Source organism: Lichenostomus cassidix, chromosome 1 (assembly GCF_008360975.1).
Source record: "Lichenostomus cassidix isolate B80296 chromosome 1, HeHo_3.0, whole genome shotgun sequence".
In the NCBI taxonomy this organism is placed as follows: Eukaryota; Metazoa; Chordata; class Aves; order Passeriformes; family Meliphagidae; genus Lichenostomus; species Lichenostomus cassidix.
This window is the reverse complement of record NC_139479.1, coordinates 33,907,215-33,930,671: the sequence shown is the minus strand read 5'-3', so window position 1 is coordinate 33,930,671 and position 23,457 is coordinate 33,907,215. Positions and strand designations below refer to the sequence as shown.

Here is a 23,457-nt window from a genome sequence, read left to right as displayed (position 1 = left end):
TTGTCCTCCCAGACAGAGGCCTTGGGAGCAGCTGCCTTCGCTCAGCCCAGCCAAGCACAGCCAGTCTCTGCTTACAGGCTGTTTCCTGCCTGGTACACAGTTGTGCCCTGGGCTGACTATCCCCAGCTATGGCCAGGTTTCATTCATTACTCCTAAGCCATACTGAAGCTAGAAAATTTATCTCAGTCTATATGACGAAAAACTCTGTGAAAGGGGGAAAGTTCTCTATTTACAGAGCCATCCGCATCAAACAGAAAACCTCCCACTGTAGCACCATGAAAGGGCATGAACTTGGGAACAGCTTTTACTACCCAAAACACAAGTAACTTGGAAACTTCCACCTTATTTCTTTTGGTCCTACACGAGCTTTTTTAAAGCTAACATATCCAATGACAAGCAAAAAACACAGAGAGACCTTATATATAGCAAGATGTCATCAGAGATGTCTGTTGGAACATGGAAAGTATAGGAACAAATAGAGGTTTAATTTGCCTGCATAGAAAAGCACTTGTTTCAAGTTTTCTTCACAGAGTTTGCTATTGAGAAGAAAAAAACTCCCAACTCCCCAAAACCCAACATTCCAATCATGCAAGTTGTCCCAGCATGTCTCTGTTATTGTGATGATATTAAACAATCACAACAATTACACATCTCCTGTGTGTACTGGGGCTACTTTCTCCCTATTCTCCTCCTACAGTCATGGGAGTGGGAGGCTCCTGTAGAGATGGCTACTGAATAAACTATCTCAAGCTCCTCTAGCATCCAGCTTAATGGGCACATGCAATTACTGTTCAAGAAACAACTGCAGGGTGGCTTTCTACTGCCTTCTTCAAATGTTTCTCGATTCAGTAATATGTCATTCTGCTTTCAAGAACTGAGTGGGTAATGGCAGACTGTGTTAGATCAAATGCTTTAAAGAAATAGCAGGAGGCACGTAGTAAGGACTACCCAAGTGCATAACAGAATGACTTGGCTGCATCATCTTCCTACTTGTTCAGTAATAAGAATCCCTGGGCTTCAACCAGTCACTAAGGTGCAACATTCTTTTTTCATAATTTAAATTAAAGTCTAGAAAAAATAAAAAAGAAATCATTTTTTCCAACAAAACTGCCCAAGGCTCAGACAGGATTTCTCCTGGAACTCTGAAAAGACCACAAGGAGACATAACTTTGTCTGGTATTATTATATCAATACCTCAGGAATACAAATGCAGGCAAGAGAGCTCAGTACAGGGATTAGTTTTATTTTGCAGGAATTAAAGTACAAATTCAGCACTGCTTTTGTCAGATACAGTATTAAAATCAGAGAGACCGATACAAGCTGAAGCAGACACACTGCAGGTTTCTTTTGTGGATTGTTTCTTGTGGAACAGGTGTTGATTTCTTTCTTTCCCTCCCAGAATAAAAAGCAAGCCTAGCCAGGCTGCTAGATTTGCAATACCTGCATGTTCAAGATCTGTTATTAGTGATTCTTCTGACAATGTATCAGCTTACAAAAAAGTTGGCAGCCTTAACTAAAAACTAAGAGAATAGCAGATTTCTCAACTTCTTCTGTCTTGTTACGTACATAAAACACGGACTACTATTTCCTTCCTAAAACAGCATCGTAGAGTTTTCCAGTCCTCTTGACTTGAATCACTCCAAAGCCAGCTGCCTCCAGGAGCTTGCTGTACTCTGCTGCTGTTCTCTCTTTGCCCTCTGTCTGCACCAACATATTCATTGAATACAGTTGAGTTTCTATAGGCCCACTTTTGTCTTCATTCAGAAGGGATTCAACCAGCAGCACTCCACCACCTGGTGGAGTGGAGAGAAAGAAAACACACCCTGAGCAATGAAAAGGTGAGATATTTTGGAGCTGTTATTAGGACAGTTCCTGACCTTTACTTTCAGGAAGAAGTAGCCTCTACATTAAGTCATATTTCAGCATCACAGAAGACAATGAAAGAGCCAAAGCATCAGAGCATGTCTCTACATGGCTATGTAGGTACTGATATCCCAGAGCTGAAGAGGGTGCTATGGCTGAGATGGGAATTTCCCATTTTCCCCAGCTGAAATTCACAGGACCTTACTGATTCTGCTGAGAACCTAACTCTGTAGGCAGTGCTTTTGAAACTCCAGGGGTTCACTGTGATGCTTAGTGGGACTTTTTACTATGATATATACACCTGCCTAAACAATACCCATAATCTTCAGTCCTTACACTTTATGCCTTGAAAGAGGAGTCCCTGTAGAGAAGGAAACAAAAGCTGGAAGCCAGACAAAGAGATCTTAGACCAGGTGCTGTTTGCTCCAGCTTCGTGTGGCTGGCTTAGGAAAGCAAAGGACTAAACTAAGAAACTTCCGCACTGAAACTCTGCCACCCAATCTGAGCATCAAGACAGGTGTGTTTCACTTTACTGATAGGTGAGAGTCTCTCTGCTCTTCAAGAGCTAACACCTACCAGGCTTGCAAGCTTTGTAGACTTTGACCAGCAGCTCTTTGCATTTGTCATCATCCCAATCGTGCAGAATCTTGGATAAAATATACAGTTCAGCTTCAGGAATTGAATCACTAAAGAAGTCTCCTGTAAAGCAAGAACACATGCATTATACAAATCCCCACAACACACAGAGCTGAGTTAAGCAAATATTTTCAGTTCTGTTCAGTTCTGGGCTTGCCATGTCCTTCACACGTATGAGACAGCAATGGAGTTACCAGGTGAAAGTCCTCTCTTGCACTGCATAGGGAATTTTGCTCTTGTTCAGCCTCAAGAAGATCTGAAACATTTAAAGACAGCAACTCTTCCTGAAACAGACTTTGATGCACAGGAAAGCATATGAGTTTAGGTTTTCTCCAGTGACAGAAATTCAGCTTCATAAAGCATTAAGGAGATGGGTTCACATGGTTTCTGTCACGAAAAAGAAGGAAAGAATATCTAGTAAAATTTTCAAAGATCTTCATTAATCATGGAGTTAATTCATAAATCCATAGGTAAAAATACACATCTTTCACCTCCTATCATAAGCTTCTTTGTCATGCCCTTTTTTTAGCACCTGGTGTACTGCATTCAGATTTTTCTCTCAGCATTTTGTCATTTCTTTTTCCATTTTGTTGCATCTTTGTTTTTATACACTCCCTTCTCTCTTCAAGGTTTCTTTCCTCTCTCTGAGCTTTGAGGAATATTAAGCAATTCCAGCACTTTGAAAACTTTTGTAAACATTAAAAATGAGATCTCCCTATACTCATTTTCATCATATATGGTATAAAGACTATGAAGTGGCCTGGACAAGAGAATTATGAGCTAGCTCACCCACTTTCATAGTCTAAAATATCTTAGGACTTGAAATTCAATCAGTTGTGACCAGAGAAGGAAAACGCCTTGTTCAGAGCAGGCCTGGCATCCCTCACATCTGCCAGGAGGTTTGCACAGGATTTTGGCAGATTTCAAAATTCCAGGATGCCTTTTTTCTTTTTTTTTTTTTTGCTAATGTATCCATGTTCTGAAAAAATCATATAGTTCTGTTCAGGAATAATGAACTTCTTGTGCTGAGTAACTGAGTTATGTCTCTGATAGCTGCAGACGCACAACTGGGACAGCTGCAGACCCATCTGGGGAGGCTGCAGCCTGAGACACACACTGTCCCCAGAAGGGGCAGCTGGGCATCTGAGCCTCCAGTATGATACCTCTGAGCAGAGCCAAGCGGCTCTGCAGCAACAGCTGTGACAACACCACACCACTGTCCACACCCACCTTCATGGAAAGCGATCTGGGGCTCCTCAGGGGAAAAAAATTGCTCTTTGGCCACTTGCACAACTTTGGGCAGGTCATAAATTGTGACGGCAGAATTTGGATACAAAGAAATACACTCGCGGGCCAAAGCTCCTCCGCCTCCTTTGGGGACAGCAGAAGAAGGTCAGCAGTGACACAAAACCAACACCCCCATGAAACCATGTAGGCAATGGTGCATTCAGCCTCATGGAAGCTGGCAAGGTACATTTGCACCCCATGAGTTGCTGAGAGGAAGAGGAGGGACAGGAAGGGCCACTGTCTGCATGTGTTCTGCAGGAAGGTCCAGGACCTGCAGCCCCTGGGCCTGTGGGGTCAGCCCCAGCCCTTCCAGCTCTTATCCTCCCTCCTAGCCAGACCCAGCTGTGGGTGTTGGAAGGTGAGAAATGCAAAACTGAGTCATTAAACCAGGATCTGGGGAAGAAATGAGGGAGGCCAGGAGGGAGCCTGCCTCATCCCATGAATCGTGGCAGCACTCAGCAGAGCTGGGACGGCAGGGTGCTGCAGGATAAGAGGCTGTAGGCAGTATCTCAACCACAGTGACTGAAGGGGAGGAAGGAAAGAGTCTAGCACTGGAAGAATGCATCAAATAAGGCATAAAAAAATACTAAAGCTGCCACATCCACAATGGTATGAGTGACTACCCACACAAATGAGACTGTAGAGAAAAGCATTCAGATTCCTAATGCTCTCATCACTCCCACATTTCTGTTTTTAACCCAACCAAATCAGTAAAATGGTCCTTATATTGCTGAGATATATCCTGCTTTCCATTGTTTTGCCCGTCTGTAACATAGGAGTTGTTTTTCTTTACAGAGCTTAAAGAAGACAGTTCAGAGCCTTGTTAAAGAAGATCTTCTAACACTCACCTCCCAGGTCATAGATCTGCGTGAAAGGGGAAAGGTCAAATGCAGCCAGGACATCTCTGCCACATATACTCCATACTGAGTTCTGGCCAGCCATGAATTTTAGCATTTCTTCATCTGATCTAGCAATGACAACAGACACAGCATCTAAAGAAGGCTCCTTACTACATCCCTAGTGATTCCTATCATATAACTGCTAGTACATGTTTGAGCTTAAAAAATAACCTCTGGGCTTACTGACACAGAATATGTTCTCTTTGCATATAAACCTAGCTTGAGTACTACTGGAGAAGGAGGGTACAGTTATGAATTCATGCATTTAAACAGGAAATTAGATTAGTGAAATCCAATAGAGTATTATGCTGCTCATTGCCAGAATTTCCAAGGGATTTTTTTCCTTGAACTACCATTACCTCTGTCTGAGATCTGTGATGTTTTTCAGATTAGGAAATTATATACTTCTATTTAAAATATGAGAGTGTCCCACTAATTGATATTGTTGAGAAAGGAAAACATTGCGTGACACTGATGAGAGGAATTCTCACACCTTCAGATTTAATTGTCCTGAGCCATAATTAAAAACATTAGTTTTATCCACAACAAGAAGAATAAAATTTCTACAAATATTCTAATTATTACCTGTACATTGCTCCAAAAGGGTCTTCAGATGAAATGCCAAAAGCTCTTTCATATTGGTTTCTTCCTTCTCTATAACAGCAATTTAAAAAGCCTATGAGTGTGCTGATGTATTTCTCAACCTTTCACAAGCAAGACTGGTTCTTTTCAAGGTCAGGTTGGGATGGCACTTTGAACAACCTGATATAGTGAGTGGCCTCCATGGTAGGAAGGCTGGAACTAGATATTCTTTAGAGTCTTTTTCAACGCAAACCGTTCTAGGATTCTGTGATTTATGGGAACATACCTAAGGTAAATGTAAAAAATGGTGCAATCATCACCATCATCTACACTATGTTTGGTCATCAGTTCCATGGACTGGAATAAATGAGACTCCAGACCCATATTAAACTGCTCCTACAGAGTGCAACAGAAGTGTCCTTAGCCACCATTACTCATTATTTACTTTGTTGATGCCATGTCCAGTAAGAGCTACTGTAATGATAAAGTGCTTAACTGAAGGTTAAATATAAAACAATCTGATTTCCAGACCATCTCTATAATGAGAGGGAAAAGGAAGACAAGAACACACACAAATTGAAAACAAGGTGGGGAAAAAACGCATATATCGGTCATGTTAACATCTGAATTATCTGTTGCTTTTAATTTCTGAGAACCAGTCACTGTCTTTATGGAGCTCTTCCCCAGAAACACACCACTCTGAGTAGCAACACAGATGCTGCAAAGCAACAAACAGCACACAACACTCCTCCTTACCTCACAGCATCGGCCAGGTACTGCCAGCACAAGTAGACTGTGTTGGAATAATACATCATAATATGATACTGAGACTTTGGACTTGATTTTGTAAGGTAGATGTTGGAAATTTCTGTGTTTCTATAGAGGGCTAAAGGGTAAAAGAAATATATTTACTAACATATATGATATAACACCTTGTCGAGCCTGTTGTGTTTATCACAATACACAGCATGGTGTTTATCATCAGAAGATGCCTGTACAGCCAAAGACACAACCACATTACTTCTACAACCAACGTGTCTGCAGGGGCATCACTCACCCACGGGACTGGCATAGTAAAGGAATATAAAAGATAGATCCTGCTCTCCCCAGACCCATTGGGCAACAGATATAATTTCTAAAAGAGAGCATGCCAACCCAAGGCAGAGCAGGGGACACAACTTGTGAGACTCTAGCTAGTCCTGATCAGCTGGCTGATGGACAGAGATCCTCTCTGTCCAGGTGGATTCCATGTTTCTGACGTAAGGAAACTTACATCACCTCTCAGTTCTCATCAACAACCTAACAAAATAGTTCATATGATGGTAAAAACCCAAAGAAAAACAAAATCTGGTTTTAAGTCATGCTGTTAACCATCTACCCTGGCGTTTTGTTTAAAGGTTTAAAATCCTGCCCATACCCCAGAGATTTCTTGAGACCAGCTCTGCAGAGATCCTGAATATCTTCTCCAAGGTCACATGTGGCTCTTGCACAAAGACGTTTAGGGATATAGAGCCCTGAAAATGTGTTTCATTTCATACCTGAGATCATGCTGACGTTTACTTCTTCTCTTTCAGCTGAAGAGTGAATCCCAACAGTGATTCTCTCCTTCTTCCAGCTACATTAACTGACTTAACATTTGGTGTCACCTTTGCCCTCACATCTTACCTCACTTTCAAAACCATCAGAAAAGTTTAAGTCTTTTAGTTTATTCCCATTCCTCTGCATTTATTACCTCCTTCTTGTGTCATCTCTACTGCCAAGAGCTTCAATCCCACACAGGCATCCAGCAGTCTTTCCATCCCCATGGTGCTGGCACCCAGATGTGCAGCAATGGCATCTGAAGACAGAGGCTTTCCTGACTCCAGAAGAAGATCAAACACCCCCAACTCACAGGCAGTGAACATAACCTGGGGAAAGGTGGGACTGAGGAATTAGGTGAAAGCACTAAAGCCTACATTTCACAAGCTGCTTAATTAGACAAAATATACATATAATAATATTTATTACAGAAAAACTTGTATTGCATATAAACAAGTCTGATTAATAAATTTTAGTTTATCTGAGTGCTGGTATAATATACTATGCATGCAATGCACTCTTTGTTCTTCTTTTTTATTTTTTCCTTTTCCATTGAAATCAGCCAATGCTTTTTGGCTTCCAAGAGTCCACATTTAGAGACCAGATTTTGTGTGTAAATGTTCCTGCCTCTCCCTTAGTTTAGAAGCACATTCTCACAGTCTCCTGGAAGGAACAAAGGCAGGACTGGGTGGTGGTGGTGCTTGTTCTCTGTTTATGTTTCTGTTCTTTAACTAAGGATCTAACACCTGTTTTGGTGAACGCTGGAGTCTCTCCAATGGCTTGTATTTGGGGGAATTTCCCATTCTACAGACCTTGCTTTCAGGGACTGATATGAAGGACTACAGTGGTCTCCCAGAAGCAGGGAGTTTTCTTTCATCCAGAATCACTACTTCATTCAAGTCAGCAAAATTGCCCAGTTTTTTTCACAGAGAAGGTGTGGAACTTCTCCAGCAATATCCTTCAACCTTCAGACATAGCTAACCATATATGAAAAAACCCCAATCGTCCTTTTTTAGCTATTCACAGTCAATTTTACAAGCATTTGCCTGTCACTCTGGTCACATAAACACTCCTGAAAGAGTAAAAAAGGCATGAATTCAATTGACTGCCAGTATATACAATTATTTGAGCTACAATGACTACTGTACAATGAAGCTCCTTTTACCTTGAGTAAGAGCATGGCTTAGCCGAAGTTGAAATTGTTTCTCAAAAACATAATATTACCAGTGTTAATTTGGAAAGCCCTGGGCACTTCTTTTTCTCACAAAGTGATTTTTCATTATCTATCCTTCCTCTCTTTGTTATCAGCTCTGCCTTTCAGGAGCCTTAAGGTGCAGCAGTATTTGCACAACCCAAGAGCATTCCTTCTGTTACCATGTTGGCCAGAGGTGCAGCAAGGAAAAACAGGAAACTAAATAGTAAATGGGGCAAAAATCTTCCACTGCAATGGATATTGTAATTTTATGCCCATGTTCTTAAGCAAGTAACATCAGTAAACAACAAGGAGAGTGGAATTACTAGTTTTACCTTTTTGCCTTAAAAATATGCTTGTTATGCTTTAGAATATGTTTGGAAAAACAATTATTATTCCAGACTCTTGCTTTCACCTCTTCCAAAGTCTTATATTCAGGACCTAAAGAGAAATACCTGAATATTTCTGTCTGCATACTCTTTCTAAGACTGAGTTATATTTCTTACCTTTGAGATTAAAAATCCATTGCTGTATTGCACGATGACTTGAGGATAGTCAAGGTCTTCTGTGGAACTCATCTTCTTTCTGGACTGAGACACAGATTTCCTGGCTCTCTTAATTTAAATAAGCTTCTTTTCACCAGACACAAAGCACACCAGCTGATCCACATAATCTTATTGCTTCTGAGAAACACACTGGTTACAAAATGTGTTAGCTGAGTTATTTGGCTTTGATGGGGCTTTCTACCTGGTTGAGCTGTTTCTTTGAATCTTCCATCATCAAGTATAAGGCTAAAGAAGCAGTGTGGATTAAAGCTTGTATTGTCAATTCATCCATCTGTAACATGCTGGTACCTTAGAAGCACTTGAAAGCTTGTAACAAGCAAGACAGGAATCAGTACAGAAGAATATCAAGAACTTGAAAGCAGCACAATGCACCAGCATTCATAAACCAGAGCAGAATCTTCCCTGGGACTTGAAATTTGCTGTGATGGGCACAGGTCCAGGGGACCCTGGGCTGGCAGTAGGGAACACCCCATCCCCAAGTGCAGAAGCAGCCAGTCCAAAGAGAAGCTGTAGGAGTCTGTTTGCTGTTTTCTCACTGTGACTAGTTTGCTGTGATGATGATCACTCAGGCGAAGCCTATGAGGAATTAAACCTACCCTTGCTACTTTTCTGTGTTTTTCAGGTCCCCCAACCCACCCTGATAAAAGCTTAGAAAGCAACACCTGTTTGATAGCAGCACCTCAGCAGGGGTGTCCTACTTGTGCTTTGCCATGTTTTGACAGAAGGGTGCTGAGGGATGACGTTTTACATTTTCCAGCTGCCTACTACAGTCTTCCTCCCCTTCTCTGCAAAACCAGTAGTGAAATGGCAACTTTGATAGTTAGCTATTAAAGTTATTTAAGCAGATGCAATAGTTTTCAGCCTTTTTCCCCCCTGCATGCAAACTCAGTACCTTTTCTTAGGTTCTAACACCACAGTCTCCTGTGTTATCAGAGTACTAGGTACGAACATACAAGAGTTACAGCTAACATCAAACTGCAGAAACATGTAGAGCTGCTTATCCTGGCCAAGACAGCCTATAAACACAGTCCTATTGTCTTGTTAGTGCACCAGATTCAGTGTTCAATACACTAATATTCTGTGTACTTTGTATGGGCAGGCTGTAAAGTCCAGCACACCTCTCTGCCAAAGTCATTGTGAATCTGTGCAGCTTGCATTGAACAACACACTGAAGACTTCAAAAACACACCTACATTCATAATGGACACATTCCCCTGCTATCTCCAGCTCAAGGAGAGCACATGAGCTCAGTTACTATTTATGAACTTCTGTCTGCATTTGCAATAAGCTATAAGCAGAGTTCATTCACTTGGACAAATCTAGACCTGCCCTTGGTGAACACACTACAGCTTTTCCAGTGCTTTGGTTTCATTCTGAAGACAGCTCTGAAGAAGGAGAAAGTTTAAAACCTCCTCACTAAGTCTCCATCTGCGTGGGTAACCAAGTAATTTATTTCCCCCAATACCAATCCCTCTCCTCCAATGAAACCAGAGAACTAAATTGTTCATAATTACACATCACCAGCCAAAGATAACTATTGTTAACCAACAAGATTAGAAAGCTGTATGAAAATAAAAATATTTCTCTTCTGAAGGCCAATTCTGCCCACTACTGAGAAACAAACTTGTGCAATTTCACGCAAGCATAAGGATTTCCCACTCCTGGGATCATAAGAGCTATACAGCCCCAGGCCATAAATGCATTTCACTTAAGGCAAAGTTATATGGTACAAGAGTCTCCAGTAATAAAATGACCACACGGTTGATTAAATACACTTGAAGTTCTTTTACAATTATGACTAAATCTGTCTGTTGAGGACACCAGTTTTAATCATCTAATGGGATTACTACTAGTAGTGAGATGTAGGGGAGGAGGCTTGCAGATAACTCACACCAGACTGAAAAAAGCCACGTGCAGTGTGTAGCTGTTTCCAAGTAAATTGTTAGTGAGGCTTAAAGTTTAAGCTCCTTTTAAGCTACAAATGCATTCATGAAGATGAAATTGCAATGGCTTGCTTTCCCTGAAAACCCCATCAAGGTTTCTCTCATAGGGCTTAGACCACACGCAGGCTAAACCCCTTATTTTACCATTGCAATTCTATTTCAGTGACGCATTTTTCTTTGCCTAAATGACTCACTACAGACAAATGCTACAGAAAAACCAATTATTTCATTTTTGCATAATATTTGAAAGTAAGAAATTATCTACAAAGGAGATTTAGCAAAATGAATGTGTCTGCCAGTGAGAAATGGCAGTTGACACTATTTTGACACATGAAAATTTCCTTATAAGCAAAAAATACAAATCCCAGGGATGTGACTACTACTACAATGAGTTTCAATAATGTCAGTAAGGAAATACCTGTGCCTTGCTATCAATACTAAGTGTCTAAGTATGCTCAGCTTATAACAGATGCCCTGGAAGGGCACTAAGATAATACAGTTTGTGGCCTTTTTTTAACAATCCTAAAAAACCCAAGATACTCAGTATCAAGCTTTTCCATTGAAATATACAGTTTTAACAAAATGCTCCTTTTCTTCTTTGTACCTTCTAATTATTCTCATATTTTACAATAGATGCATTTTCTAATAATGTGACTATTACTGTCATCCCTTTTGACACCAACTAACTTTGTTTTTTTCCTGTTTTCATCGCATATAATAATGGCAAACACTTGGAGTGGGCAGGAAAACCTGTATATCCAGCTCATTCTCTAAACAGACTCTCACTTCTCTTTAGTTTCACTTACAGAGAAAACTTTGACTGAGGACGTCTTTTAAAGTCATCTCAGGCAATCTAGAGTTGTTCTTGGTTTAAGTTGTAGACTGCAAATAATCTCTCAACAAACAATTCAACTAAATAATCATTGAGATTTCTATCAATGTCCCAGCAGATAAGAGTTTCTGAGGATATCCAGGTACACTAGCTAAAAGTGAACTCCTGAACATCCTATGCAGAGCAGATAGAGCTCACTTGGCAGGTGCCACAGTGCACATGAAGCTAGATTAGCTATCAATTAGAGAGCAATTCCAATCAGCCTGAGCCCCTCAAAAGTTTCATAATATATGCTATGGCAAAGAATTAGCCTGAGCTAACCTATGAATTTCTTTTTTCTTTTTTTTCTTCTTTTTGAGGCAGCAGGAGATTCAGGAGGTGCAGCATGTAAAAGGGAACCATATCAAATTCATTTTCTGTGCTGCCACTAAAAAAGAAAGGATGGTACACACCACTTCAAACAAGCCTCAAGAGTCCAGTATTAGGTTAATATAAGATACTTGATGATCCATTCTGTGCACCCAGTTCTGAAGAATCAACTGCAACTAGACTGCTGCTTTATACAAACACTTGAGACACTTGCAAATTTATTGTGAAGCAGCAGAAGATACATTCTGCAAATAATATATTCATTAGGCTGGGGAAAGGCCAGATCAACAGAATGCAACGTAAGCTTACTGAAACAGGCATTGTATCCAGAATAACCAAACCTCAAATGCAGGATACCAGGTCAAAACACAGGCAATATGTATATTTCCATGTTTAGGAAAATAAAGACAAATTTGATTTGTGTACTAATAAGCTATAAGTACTAATATAAGACATCAGTGACAAATTTCACCCACGTATTTATAAATTAAGGCATTTGACAACTTAGTTGTTATAACTGCTGTCTTACATAGAATGTAACATCTCCACCTCTGCTGGCAAACATGAGCAGCCACAATAGTATGTTACATGGTCGTATACAATAACTGCCCCAAAGCCAACATTGGTGCAACATCCAGGTAGTGTTGACCACGTTTGTGTTTATAGCCTTGTGGCACCGATAGAATTTTGCATTCACAATTTTAGGAGTGACTGCAAAAACTCCCATTTTCTCTGTCTGCTTTAGCGATGATGCTTCCAGGTAAGATATCAAATTGTTTTCATACATATACCTAATTATGCCTATGTCCTTATTCTAGGTGACTGAATAGATTACTCTAAAAGGTAGAGCAAATTAGAAATAGGATTTGGATATGGTTACAGCTTTGGTAATAATTTTTTACTAATCAATTACTTCCAGCAATTTGACTCATACATTATCAAAATTACTTCACCACAGCAGGCAGCAATCAGATGGAAAACATCACAATAATCACACTGAAGGGCTTTGGCCCAGCTCTTGTAGCAAAGCCGTCATTTCACTAAGCTGCTCCCCAAGTCACCTAGTACAGGCTGAGGCCAGCAGATAAAAAGAAAATTGCAGGTCGAAAGTCTGGTAAGTGCAGAGGCTGATCAACCCTCACACATACAGGAGACATTCTTCTTTGAGGATAAGAACAGGACTATGCAGTAATACTGTCCACAACAACAGGAACTCAAGAGTTCTTACCCCTCTGAGACTCCTGATCTTCTTTGCTTCACAAGCACTGCAGAAAAACCATTCCTGGTTGCCACTGCCAACAGCCACAATGAGGCAGCAGCACATGCAAAGGGCACATGCACCAGCTCTAGCCCAAAACAGGGAGCTCAAGAGTTTTGGCCCACAAACTTCCTACCCTCTTCAGCTCAGACCTTGCTGAAAGCAATTTGTGATGAGCAGGGCTTTCCTCCACCAACAGGAAGAGGTCCCTGTATCACTAGATGATCAGTACACGCCAAAACACTATGCATCCTCAAGAGCAAAGTGGGTTCCCACTTAAACCTATCCTTCTGCCACCCCTGCAAGGACACAAGGGAGACACTGTGGTGACAGATGTAAAATCTCTCCTGGAGTCAAGTGCAGTAACAGACATGCATTCTCAAAACTGAGAAAACTCTCCTCCTGCCTCATCATATGATTTAAGAATGATCAAGAATGGCGGCAGAACACTGGAAGAAACACTGGGCATTTCTTGGGACTCAGTACATGGAATAGGGCTCAGAGATCTCTTTCACTGATGCCTAGGCTTTCCAGCAGGCATGAACACGGTGCTGTCATGTAAAGTTGCCCAATCCATGGTTTAATGAGATTTACACCCTGTATTTATACCACACCAATCATGCTCATTGGAGAAATTTTTCCACTACTGAAGGAAAAAAACCTTTTCACTAAGAGAGAACTTGAACTTTCCCTAACACCAAAGCCTGATTTTAAAGTAAGTTTAAGTTGACAGTTACAGCTGTCTGACACAGGGCAAGAAGCTGGGAATTCTTTGAGTTCCTGGCTTTGCAAGAGATGAACTCCAGATTTTGAAAGGACACAAAAGAACCAATCCCCTCCCTTGACCAGACGGCGACACTGTGCCTGACATGCCCCAGGACATGGTTGGCCCTCCTCACTGACAGGGTACACTGAAACTCATATTCAGCTTGCCACCAACCACAACCCCCAGGTCCCTTTATGCAGGACTGCTCTCCAGCATCTCATTCTGTTCATACATTCAGGGTTACCCCATCCCAGGTGAAGAATCCTGCACTTGCCCTTGTGAAACTTCCTATGGCTGGTGATTGCCAAGCCCTCTGATTTGTCTATGCCTCTCTGCCTTCAAGGAACACAACAGCTCCTCACAATTTAATGCTATCAATGTCTTACCTTTTCTGTCCACAGCTAGAAACTACAAAGATTTCAGCAGCATGGTCTAGTAAGAAACAAACCCACATGGATTCTGAAAGTAAAGCAGACAAACTACGTCAGCCAAGGATCCAGCTGAGCTGCAGCACTAATGTGCTTCTCAGACACTCCAGGAAATGGATGCACTTTGATTTCATGCATCAGCGTGAAGAAAATGGCATCTGAAGGCTGTAGTTAAAGAGCACACATCCTGCTGAATTAACAGTTAACATAGCTGTAACATAACAGGATCATCAAAAAGAGAAGCTGAACTTGATTACTCGAATGTTCTGAGTGATGCTTTCAACGAACAGGTTCTTACACAACACTTCTGTAGATTTTAATATGTTGACATATGAAAACAGCAACTTCAGTTCACTGGAAACAGTTTTCTTTTTAATTTTACCATAAAAACGCAAAATAAACTCTTTCACTGTAACGTTATAGCTTTTAATATTCCTGAGCTGCATTTTAAAAGCAAAAGTATTCTTAAACGGATTTAACAAGAGACATCGCAGCCTTACTTTCCAACAACACAAGTAAAAATAATTTAGCAAGAAGGCCCCTTTTTCAAGACAATGTCTAGCTCTTTATGTACCTGAAAAAAATGTTTCAAGTAGCTCTATGCCACCTGAAATAATTACAAAGCCAAATATGTCAACAAAATTTCAGAACAGTTTTCAACCATTTTACCACTGCTTGTTACTTCCTACACCACTGTGCCACTCTTACATGGAAAGTATTATTATAAGAAGGCATTACATGCCAGAATAATTTGGGCCACAAAGCTTGGCATCATACAGACATATGAAGGAATTATAGCAGTTTAAAAGGTAACCTGCATTTCTTTATAGTAATTTTTAAGAAAAATATGAAAGTTTTGCTATCCATCTCAATCAGTAAAAACTCTACTTTGTTAAACATGATTTCATTGAATGCACCAGAAAACACTTTAGATCAAATCTGTGTGTAATAGCTCATCACATCTGAAGTTCCTATGACTGGCACCCATGTATTTCGTAAGCCAAATTAGGTGATACAGAGATAAAAACTGAATACACTCAAGGTTTAGAAGACTGAAACTGAAGAAAACAGGTTGGCTTTTAGCACTATAGGAACTTGAGCACAAGCACAGGTGATTACACCTACATTGTGGTAGAAACCTAGAAATAGACAACAAAGAAGGGAAGGTCAAAAAAATCAGGCATCTCTTTTCATTTCAGGGACTAGATGCAAGCTAAGAATTGGTTGAAACTATTGTGTTTTCTATAACAGTCACACGGATGAGGTCTGGTTTACAACTTTCTGGCCCTTTTGTCCTACCCAGCCTTTCAAAGGAGTCAAGGCCTCCACTACCCACTCCGAGTACTCCTTTGCTGACTCAGTGATCACCTCCGGTGCCTTCGTCTCCTGCTCGCACTTCTGCGACTACGACTCCTTTCTCTCCTGTCTCGCCTGCGTTCCCTGCTGCGAGTTCTTCTGTAACGAGAACGTCTGGGGCTTGCACTTCTTCTTCGAGGACTGCGGCTTCGTCGAGGGCTGTAACTTCTGCTGGAGTGTCTGTAATACCTCCTTTCTTTCCTATGCTTTTCATCCCGGTAACTCACATCTCTTCTGTGTCTGCTGCTCTCTCGTCTACCCTTACTCTCATCACTGTTTATGCTGCTACATGAACGGCTCTTTCTTCTCCTTGGCTCTGTGCCACGTTTGTCTGGCTCACAGTGAGAGTCCTTCTTGCAAATGCTCTGCTCATAGCTAGAGAGGCTCTTCTGGTCCTGGTTATCGGCAGGAACACACGAAAGTACCCCCGAACTTCTTTTCTCAGAACACCTCTCAGAGTTTGTAGTATGAAGATTCTGACCCTCTCTGACATTAACTTTGTCATGAATGTTGCCATTTAAGAACTTGCATTGAGCATTTACACTTTCAGAGGATGCTACTTCTATTTGAGAACCAGGAGCCAGTTTGCCTGTCAGAGCCTGTCCTGAGGTAGAAGTGATGCAGCTGGATGACACAGTGTGTGGAACACCACTAGGGCTTCTTGGCACGTCAGTCTGAGATGCTTCAGTTTCTTCTTTGTTTTGATTAACTGCATCCATTTTCTTGCTCAGAAGATTGTTCAGTAGTTTCTCCCTCAGTTCCTTTTCTTTTCTCTGCAACCCCAGTGCTCTCTCTTTTTCCTCTTCCACACGTTTAAGCTCAGCCTCCTGGAGCCTTCGTCTCTCCTCCAGCTGCTGCAGACAAATCTTTTCTTCATTCTGTTCTTGTTCCAAAAGCTTTACTGCCTGAAAGACAGTCAAAGGGAAGGTAATAGTAAACAAAAAAAGTATTTATATACCTGCTCATGCTTCCAAGTGATATCATAAGAAAAAGGCAGCAATATGGCAAGAAAATAAAGTCTAACAAACAGAACTTAACCACCCAAAAATACAATGGTATTTCTTTCTTAAAGGGAAAAAAACCCCAAACCAAATCAACCAACAAAACCCACTAATACAAAACTGCTGTGAGGTGAAACATTATTTGTCCACAATTCTGGCGGTGAAGCTTTGTCTTCATGGCTCCTTAATATAACAGAAGTAACAACATGTAAAATCTGCAGTATTTAAATACATTTATCAGGATCAACAATTGAAGGTTTCAGTCAAATCTAAAATTTAAGAATTCAGTCAAACTAAAAATGCTTTTCATTTTACTGAGAAGTTCTCTTAGATGATTGCCATCTGTGGTTCATAGACGACTTTAAAAACCTTCCATAAAAGCAGCAAGCAATTAAATGGACAAATACTAGGAAGAAACTGATTGCCACTTTGTGAACCACTTTAAAAACTCATCATACTGGAAAAGATAGTTCAAACTTTTTTCTATTCTGACCTAGTCAAGTGGCTTAGTATAGACTGCAGAATTCTCTGAATTGAACAGATAAATGAAACAAACACACTCCATTTCATCAGACAACCTTTCCATCCACAGCTGCAAAGTAAAAAACCTTCACAAAGCATTTTTACCTTCTTCTAGTATATAACTGATCTGCACATAGCACCGTGAGTTCAAAAATACTCCTACAGTGCACTGGCATCAAGAAAAAAACCTGCGCTTTTCCACGCAGCTTTTCATTTCTACAGAAAATGTTTCACATACAGTACACCCTAATATGGTTTTATCCAAGTGTTAAGCTTCAGTGTTTCAGTGAAAAAATAACAATACTGTCAGAGAGACACGATCAAACATTTGAAATCTTGTGCTGACAGTACTCTTCCTACAGAAGAAACATTCTGCACATTTCAAACATTGAGTAATGAAAGTTCAGTCTCTCGACACTGCAAAGAAGAGTGAACAGAATTGCTGAAAGGCAGATGGGAAACTGCATCCAAACTGGAACTAGAAAGGAGTCTTGCATCTTATCCTCTGTGTTTAGTTCACTTCATCATGCTCACACATTCTTTTACTGGACTTCAGAAAACCTGACAATTAATTTACAAGTAAAAAACGCTATTCAAGACTATAGATTAAAGTTCACTTTCAATTTACCTACAACTGCACATTTTACCAAGAGAGAAATAATGTTTCATTGTGCTTTTCTGAAATTTTAGTCTAAGGAATAGCAGCTGCAGAGGTACTAAACCTGTTCTTTAATGAACAATGCTCCCCACCTCCTCTCAAGTCAGTAAATGGCTTTGTTCTGCTGGATTCTTCATTAGCTTCTGAAATGAATATTGCAGTTACCTTTGCTCTGCTTAGCAGTTCTGCAATTAATCTAATGGACTGAAGATTTCTCTGAGCTAACAGGAGCTTCCTTTCTTCAAGCTTTATCTTCTCTTGAAGTTTTCTCTGTTCTTCAGCTTGAAGCTTTTCAAGTTGCTTTTTGTTCCGTCGAACTTCACGATCTTTCTGTTTCTGTTCTCTCTTGCGCAACTTCTCTTCTCTTTTTCTCTCTCTCTCATATTCTTCAAGTTCTCTCTGCTTTCTAAAAAGAGAGAAATATTTTTGCCTTATCTAGGCGAAGTACAATTTTAAACTCCTACTCTATATAAAATACATTTTATATTTCAACTAAATTTGTTTCTAAATAAGCTGTGTTGATAACTGAAGAACGAAAGTAGAAAACTGAACATTTTAATGACAGCAAAAAGTTGTATTCTATTTTTAAAAACAAGTTTGAATTCAAAGACAAAAGATGGTTACAGCAAAGAATTTTTTTTTCACTGCTTTGACTAGAGACAATAACAATGTATGAGGCAGCTGGGCAGAGAATTATGGCAAGAAGAAAAATACCAAGCCAATGAATGTGTGCAGGTGTGGTGAGTTTTATTTCTATGATTAGGACAAAATGGTAGCTTATGCTAAAGGCCCACAGTTTCTGGAATTACATGTCTGATGGCAAGATTTTTATGAAATTGAGTATTTTGCAAGTTTAATATTTTGGACTGAACATAAGCATAAGTGAGAAACTAAATGACCACACTCAGCTTTAAGTGCTTCACTTTAACGACACAAAACTTGTATTTAGTTATCTTCTATCTTTCGATGCTGATATGAAGCAATAGTTTTGTTATGCCTGATTGTTAAAAATACAATTGAGCAGTAAGTAATAAATACCTTTCTTCCTCTTTTTGTTTTTCTTCAGCTTCTTTCTCTTTACGTTTTTGTTCTTCTCTCTGCTTTTCAAGCTCTTGAAGTTTTTGCCTTTCAAGCTGACGCTTCTTAATTGATGCATCACTGAGATGTTTTGTTGAGTCAAAAGAAACCTTTACGGGATACAATTGAAAACAATTTGAATGAAACAGAAAAAAAATTAAAAATTACTATCTGACAACCTACACAATTTTAACTTAGACCTTGGTGTAAGTACAATCAGATGTGTAAAACCTTTTCCTAAACAAAGGGAACTCCTCTATTCGCCCAGAGAAAGCACCACCTATTGTAAAAAGGTAACTGAGTACTAAATATGTGCACACATGTAGGAAAATCAGATATCACTCCATACTTCTGTGTCTCACAACCAAAAATAAACCACAGTGTGGTTAAAGTCCAATGTTTTCAGTGGTAGAGACCCTGTATGTCCAATGTTTTTAATATGTCAGAAGAGGCACATACAAAACTCCTAATGAATGCATGCTGTTAGGGACTGTACAGCACTAGGTAGAAATAAGTTTAAATAAAGGCAAAAAATAAGTTTAAATAAAGGTAGAAACAAGTTTAAATAAAGGCCTTCCTTTCTGTATAAAACTGTGATCCTTAAATTCAGCAGGAAAAATAGTTTTACAACATTCAGCACCTGATTTAAGCCTTCCTACCAGTTCTAAATCCAAGATTCACAAACTGAGGTATGCTGGGCTGAAGATCACAAGTTGTGGGAAGAGAAAGAAAATAAAGACACACACATCTGAAAAATGAGACCTCAGAAGCGCTCAGCTTCCAGGGTGTGTGAACACACCTTGATCATGTCCAGCTGCATGCTGGAATAGGACACCACCAGACAACACTGCCCTGGTGTCCTCATCTCCAATTCTGAGTGCAGGCAGGCAGGGATCTATAACACATTTCCACAAACCTATGGTCATGAACCCTGGGGCAGAGAACAAGGACCAGTTTAATCTACCCAGGCACGATGCAAAATGATGTTCCACTAACAGACTGAAAGTACAGGTACGTACCAACAGACAAGGTGTTGTGACCTTGTATAACAGAGAGCTGTCCTGACAAGGCAGCTGCCAAGAAGGCATGATTCCTCTTGTGCAGCCAAACTAAATTTGGGAACCCTGATCCCCTGCGTGTAAATGACAGTTTGAATTTCACCAGGTCAAGGCAGTTTCTATCCCACAACTGAGAAGCTTTGATAACAAGATAAAAGATTACAGTATTTTGATTACACTGACTGAACTACAATTTGAATAAATATCTGCATGTTCCCACATTGCATAAAGGAATACTCAAGCTTTATTTCTGAAATACACTCTCCCTCGTTTGATGAATGACTACTGGGCATACCAAAATACATCTGCAAACATTTCACTCAACTGGTATAAAAATGCACAACCACCTCCAAACAGTAAATTTTCCTGAAGCCGTGCTTTCAGAGATACTACACCTGAACAGTCTGTCTTGTTCCCTTCTGTCACAGCTGTAATTTCTAAGACAATGAGGTTACAGAAAATTACTTCTGGACCACTCCATATATAAATATTACAAAATAAGCACAGGGCATCCACAGGAAGCTGTGCTATGCAGGAAAATTATCATATAAATTTTTGTGGGGCCTTCCTGTATATGAGGTACACTAACAATTAATTGTGTATCTCCCAGGCCATACACATGCTAATAAACTTGTTAGTTCTGATCCTCGACTGATAGACCTGGTTACCAATCAGGGACCAAATACAGAAGCTGTGAAATTCTCCCCCAAAATGTCTCTTTGTAGTGAATATATGAAAGAATAATGCACTTTACAGCCAACTTTCTGGGGAAATTTGTCTGTACTTGTTCAGAACTGGACTTTTAAGCGAAATCACGATTTATAAATGTATTATTTTCTAAAATAATTTAGAGACTCGTTCTCATAAACTTGATCCTTTCAACAGCACTTTTGATTTCTAGAATTGTCTTAAGAAAAAAGCAAAACCCCACTCACTTTGCTCATGTAGTCTAACAACACCTTTTTCTGCTAGCATTTTCCTTTAAAAACAGTTTTATGTCTGTTGCAAAAAGCTACATTAGTGCTGTCAATGTCACCTGTTGTCATCACTACGGCATACAGACAAAGGTTTCAAGCACTATGGAAACAACATTTAATTGTACTTGCTCTCTCATGTGGGTTCCCACACAAAAGGCTGTAGTCTCTCACCTTTATATTGCAAGCCACTGCTTTGCCATCATCACCCTTGTACATGAGCTTCATCCCTCGCAGGGCATTCATGGCCTCGATGAATCCTGCGTACTCTCGGTACTGCACATAAGCTTCAAAGTTTAAATGGCCTCCAAAACTAAAAGTGTGAAAATTTCTGCCAGTCATTTCTTCTCTGTAAGGGTCCAGCATGGGTATGTCCACATTACGGATTTCTCCAAACTTCTGGAAAACTTTTATAAGGACTTCTTCACTTGGCTTTTCTGAGCCAGTCTCCTTTGCTGCAAACCACTTACAAGGCAAGCCCTCCAAGTGAATAGTATCTGGCCTTTCCCCCGGCAAAGTTTCGTTCATATCTTTCGCATCACGGAAAAATGAGTCCCAGTCATGTCTGGTAGGAAAGTCGATCTTGTATTCCGCAGCACGCACTTTTAAAATGTCAGAGAAGCCGCTCAGCTTTATCGTTTTGCCATCAAGGCATGCCAGAAAAGATTTAACCAAACTTTTGTTCTCGACTTCTCCTTCAAAGCGAATGAAATCCATAGTACTTTTAGAAATCCGCAGAGTGGAAAACTGATGAGTTTGCACCATCCCCTTCAATCTTTCCATCACTTCCCAGTTGGAAATGGACTTTCCCGGTTGCTTCAGCTGAGGAAGTGCCACACTGATGGTCATTTTTGTAATGGGTTTAAGGTATAACCCACAGGGAGCACAGAGCTCTACAGCTTCTGATGTATCATGAACTATTGTTGCAGCAGCCATAACAAAGAAAAAGCATAGGATAAAAAAATAAAAGATGCAAGTTTAAGTTGCAGGCCAACAGTAGTCACATAAAATAGCCCTTATCCATAAATAATTTAATTCTTTGGCGACTTAACCATTCCCAAGTTAAAACGATGTCTCTTAGCACAAGAGTGAATTAGAAAATTATAACCGAGTACAAACATCTTAAATTACTTTACAACCACTAGAGCCTATAAGTAATTAAACCTGTGTAAGGCCTCTGAATAGAAAACAAGAAGCTGATGACAATCTTAGGAACACATGAAGTTGGTATGTGATGGCTCAGAAAGCAGCTACCCTTTCTCAGGAGGGAAGGGACTGGCGGCGCGATGTCACACCGCTCCCCAAGCTACTTAACAACCAGTGAACGCCAGCAGGCCGGCGCCGAGGCAGATCTCACGTTCTCCGGAAGGAAGACCTGGAAGGTGTCTGCAACGAGAGAGAAGCGCCCCGTTTAATTAACCGTCCGAAGCCCCACCGCCCCTCCCTGCCGGCAGCGCCGCGCAGCCTCCGCAGGACAAGGCTGGGGAGCGCCGCGAGTCACACCGGAGCGAGCGGCCACGGCCGGCAGCTGCCCCCGGCGGGCGGAGCCCGGGCGGCGGGGACACCCCGGGAAGGCGCCGGCAGGGAAAGCGCCCCTCGACACTGCCAGGGTCCCCCGCACCGCGGCCGACGGCTCCTACGCGTCCCTGGCAGGTCTCCCGGCTCCGTGTCCCGCTCCCGCTCCCCGCACGGGACTCCCCGCGCCCCTCACCCGCAGCCGCCGGGACGCGTCACCCCGCCTGCGCCGCCGCCGCTTCCGCTTCCGCGTGCCGCGAGGCCCCGGCGCGCGGGAGCGCCTCCTGCCGCGTGACGGCGCCGCCTGGCGGCGGGGCGGGAGGCGGCGGCTGAGGGACACGAGGCGTCCGGGAGTTCTCTCTCCGGGAAACGGCGGCTGGCCGCTGCAGAGACTCGAGTGTGTGCTGTGCTGAGTGCTCATCCGGCATCTATGGACGGCTGGGGTGCACAGCATGGCAGTTTAACCCTTTCACAGAATCACAGAATCAGGTGGCGAAAGAACCCCTGAGAGCACCGAGTCCAGCCTATGACTGAGCGCCACCATGGCAATAGCCCATGGCACTGAGTGCCACATCCAGCCTTAGTCAAACACCTCCAGGGACGGCGACTGTACCACCGCCCTGGGCAGCCCATTCCAATAGCTAATCATCCTTTATGCGAAGAAATTCCTCCTAATATCCAACCTAAACCTTCCCTGGCACATCTTGAGGCCTTTTCCTCTTCCTGTCGCTGGTTTCCTGGGAGAAGAGGCCAACCCCCACCTGGCTGCAACCTCCTTTCAGGTGGTTGTAGAGAGCCGAAAGGTCACCCCTGAGCCTCCTCTTCTCCAGGCTGAACAAGCCCAGCTCCTCAGCTGCTCCTCACAGGACATGCACTCCATAGGACATGCTTTCCCTCTGTCAGCCTGGGACACAAGGGCACAGCCAAGGCCACCCTGCCCCTGGAAGGCAGAGCAGGGGTGACTGTGGTCACCTGCCCCTGCTCCACCATTTTAAAACCGGCACCAGGTGCAGCCTTGGATAGAATTCCACCATTTGAGAAACTGCCGCTGCAGTAACCTTCAGTAGCAGGCTGGGTGTAAATAATGGCTTTGAAGC

At 41.5% G+C, this 23,457-nt stretch overlaps 2 protein-coding genes across 2 annotated transcripts; both read right to left on the bottom strand.

Moving 5' to 3' along the window:
* Positions 1-1,222: 1,222 nt before the first annotated feature.
* On the bottom strand, positions 1,223-9,391 carry ASMT (acetylserotonin O-methyltransferase). The gene is made up of 8 exons (XM_085056300.1): positions 8,544-9,391; positions 7,000-7,174; positions 6,024-6,153; positions 5,271-5,339; positions 4,635-4,753; positions 3,730-3,870; positions 2,440-2,562; positions 1,223-1,793 (listed from the first exon to the last, which is right to left on the bottom strand). The coding sequence occupies exons 1-8, from the start codon at positions 8,613-8,615 to the stop codon at positions 1,582-1,584; spliced, it is 1,041 nt and encodes a 346-aa protein (XP_084912426.1). The 5' UTR covers positions 8,616-9,391; the 3' UTR covers positions 1,223-1,581.
* Positions 9,392-14,549: 5,158 nt separating this feature from the next.
* AKAP17A (A-kinase anchoring protein 17A) lies at positions 14,550-22,641 on the bottom strand. The gene is made up of 5 exons (XM_085056292.1): positions 22,557-22,641; positions 21,020-22,231; positions 18,775-18,923; positions 17,902-18,142; positions 14,550-16,460 (listed from the first exon to the last, which is right to left on the bottom strand). Exons 2-5 carry the CDS (start codon positions 21,779-21,781, stop codon positions 15,564-15,566), a joined length of 2,049 nt encoding a protein of 682 aa, XP_084912418.1. The 5' UTR covers positions 21,782-22,231; positions 22,557-22,641; the 3' UTR covers positions 14,550-15,563.
* Positions 22,642-23,457: the final 816 nt, after the last annotated feature.

Bases quoted from the DNA above. Each gene is read 5' to 3' on its own strand.
- ASMT (XM_085056300.1), bottom strand. From the start codon at position 8,615: ATGAGTTCCACAGAAGACCTTGACTATCCTCAAGTCATCGTGCAATAC. The intron at 2,563-3,729 runs GTGGGTGTGGAC...CTTGCTTTACAG, and splicing joins CCAGATCGCTTTCCATGAAG to GAGACTTCTTTAGTGATTCA. The intron at 1,794-2,439 runs GTAGGTGTTAGC...CCACTCCACCAG, and splicing joins CTACAAAGCTTGCAAGCCTG to GTGGTGGAGTGCTGCTGGTT.
- AKAP17A (XM_085056292.1), bottom strand. From the start codon at position 21,781: ATGGCTGCTGCAACAATAGTTCATGATACATCAGAAGCTGTAGAGCTC. The intron at 18,143-18,774 runs GTATTTATTACT...CTCTCTTTTTAG, and splicing joins AAACAAAAAGAGGAAGAAAG to AAAGCAGAGAGAACTTGAAG. The intron at 16,461-17,901 runs GTAACTGCAATA...ACTGTCTTTCAG, and splicing joins AACTGCTAAGCAGAGCAAAG to GCAGTAAAGCTTTTGGAACA.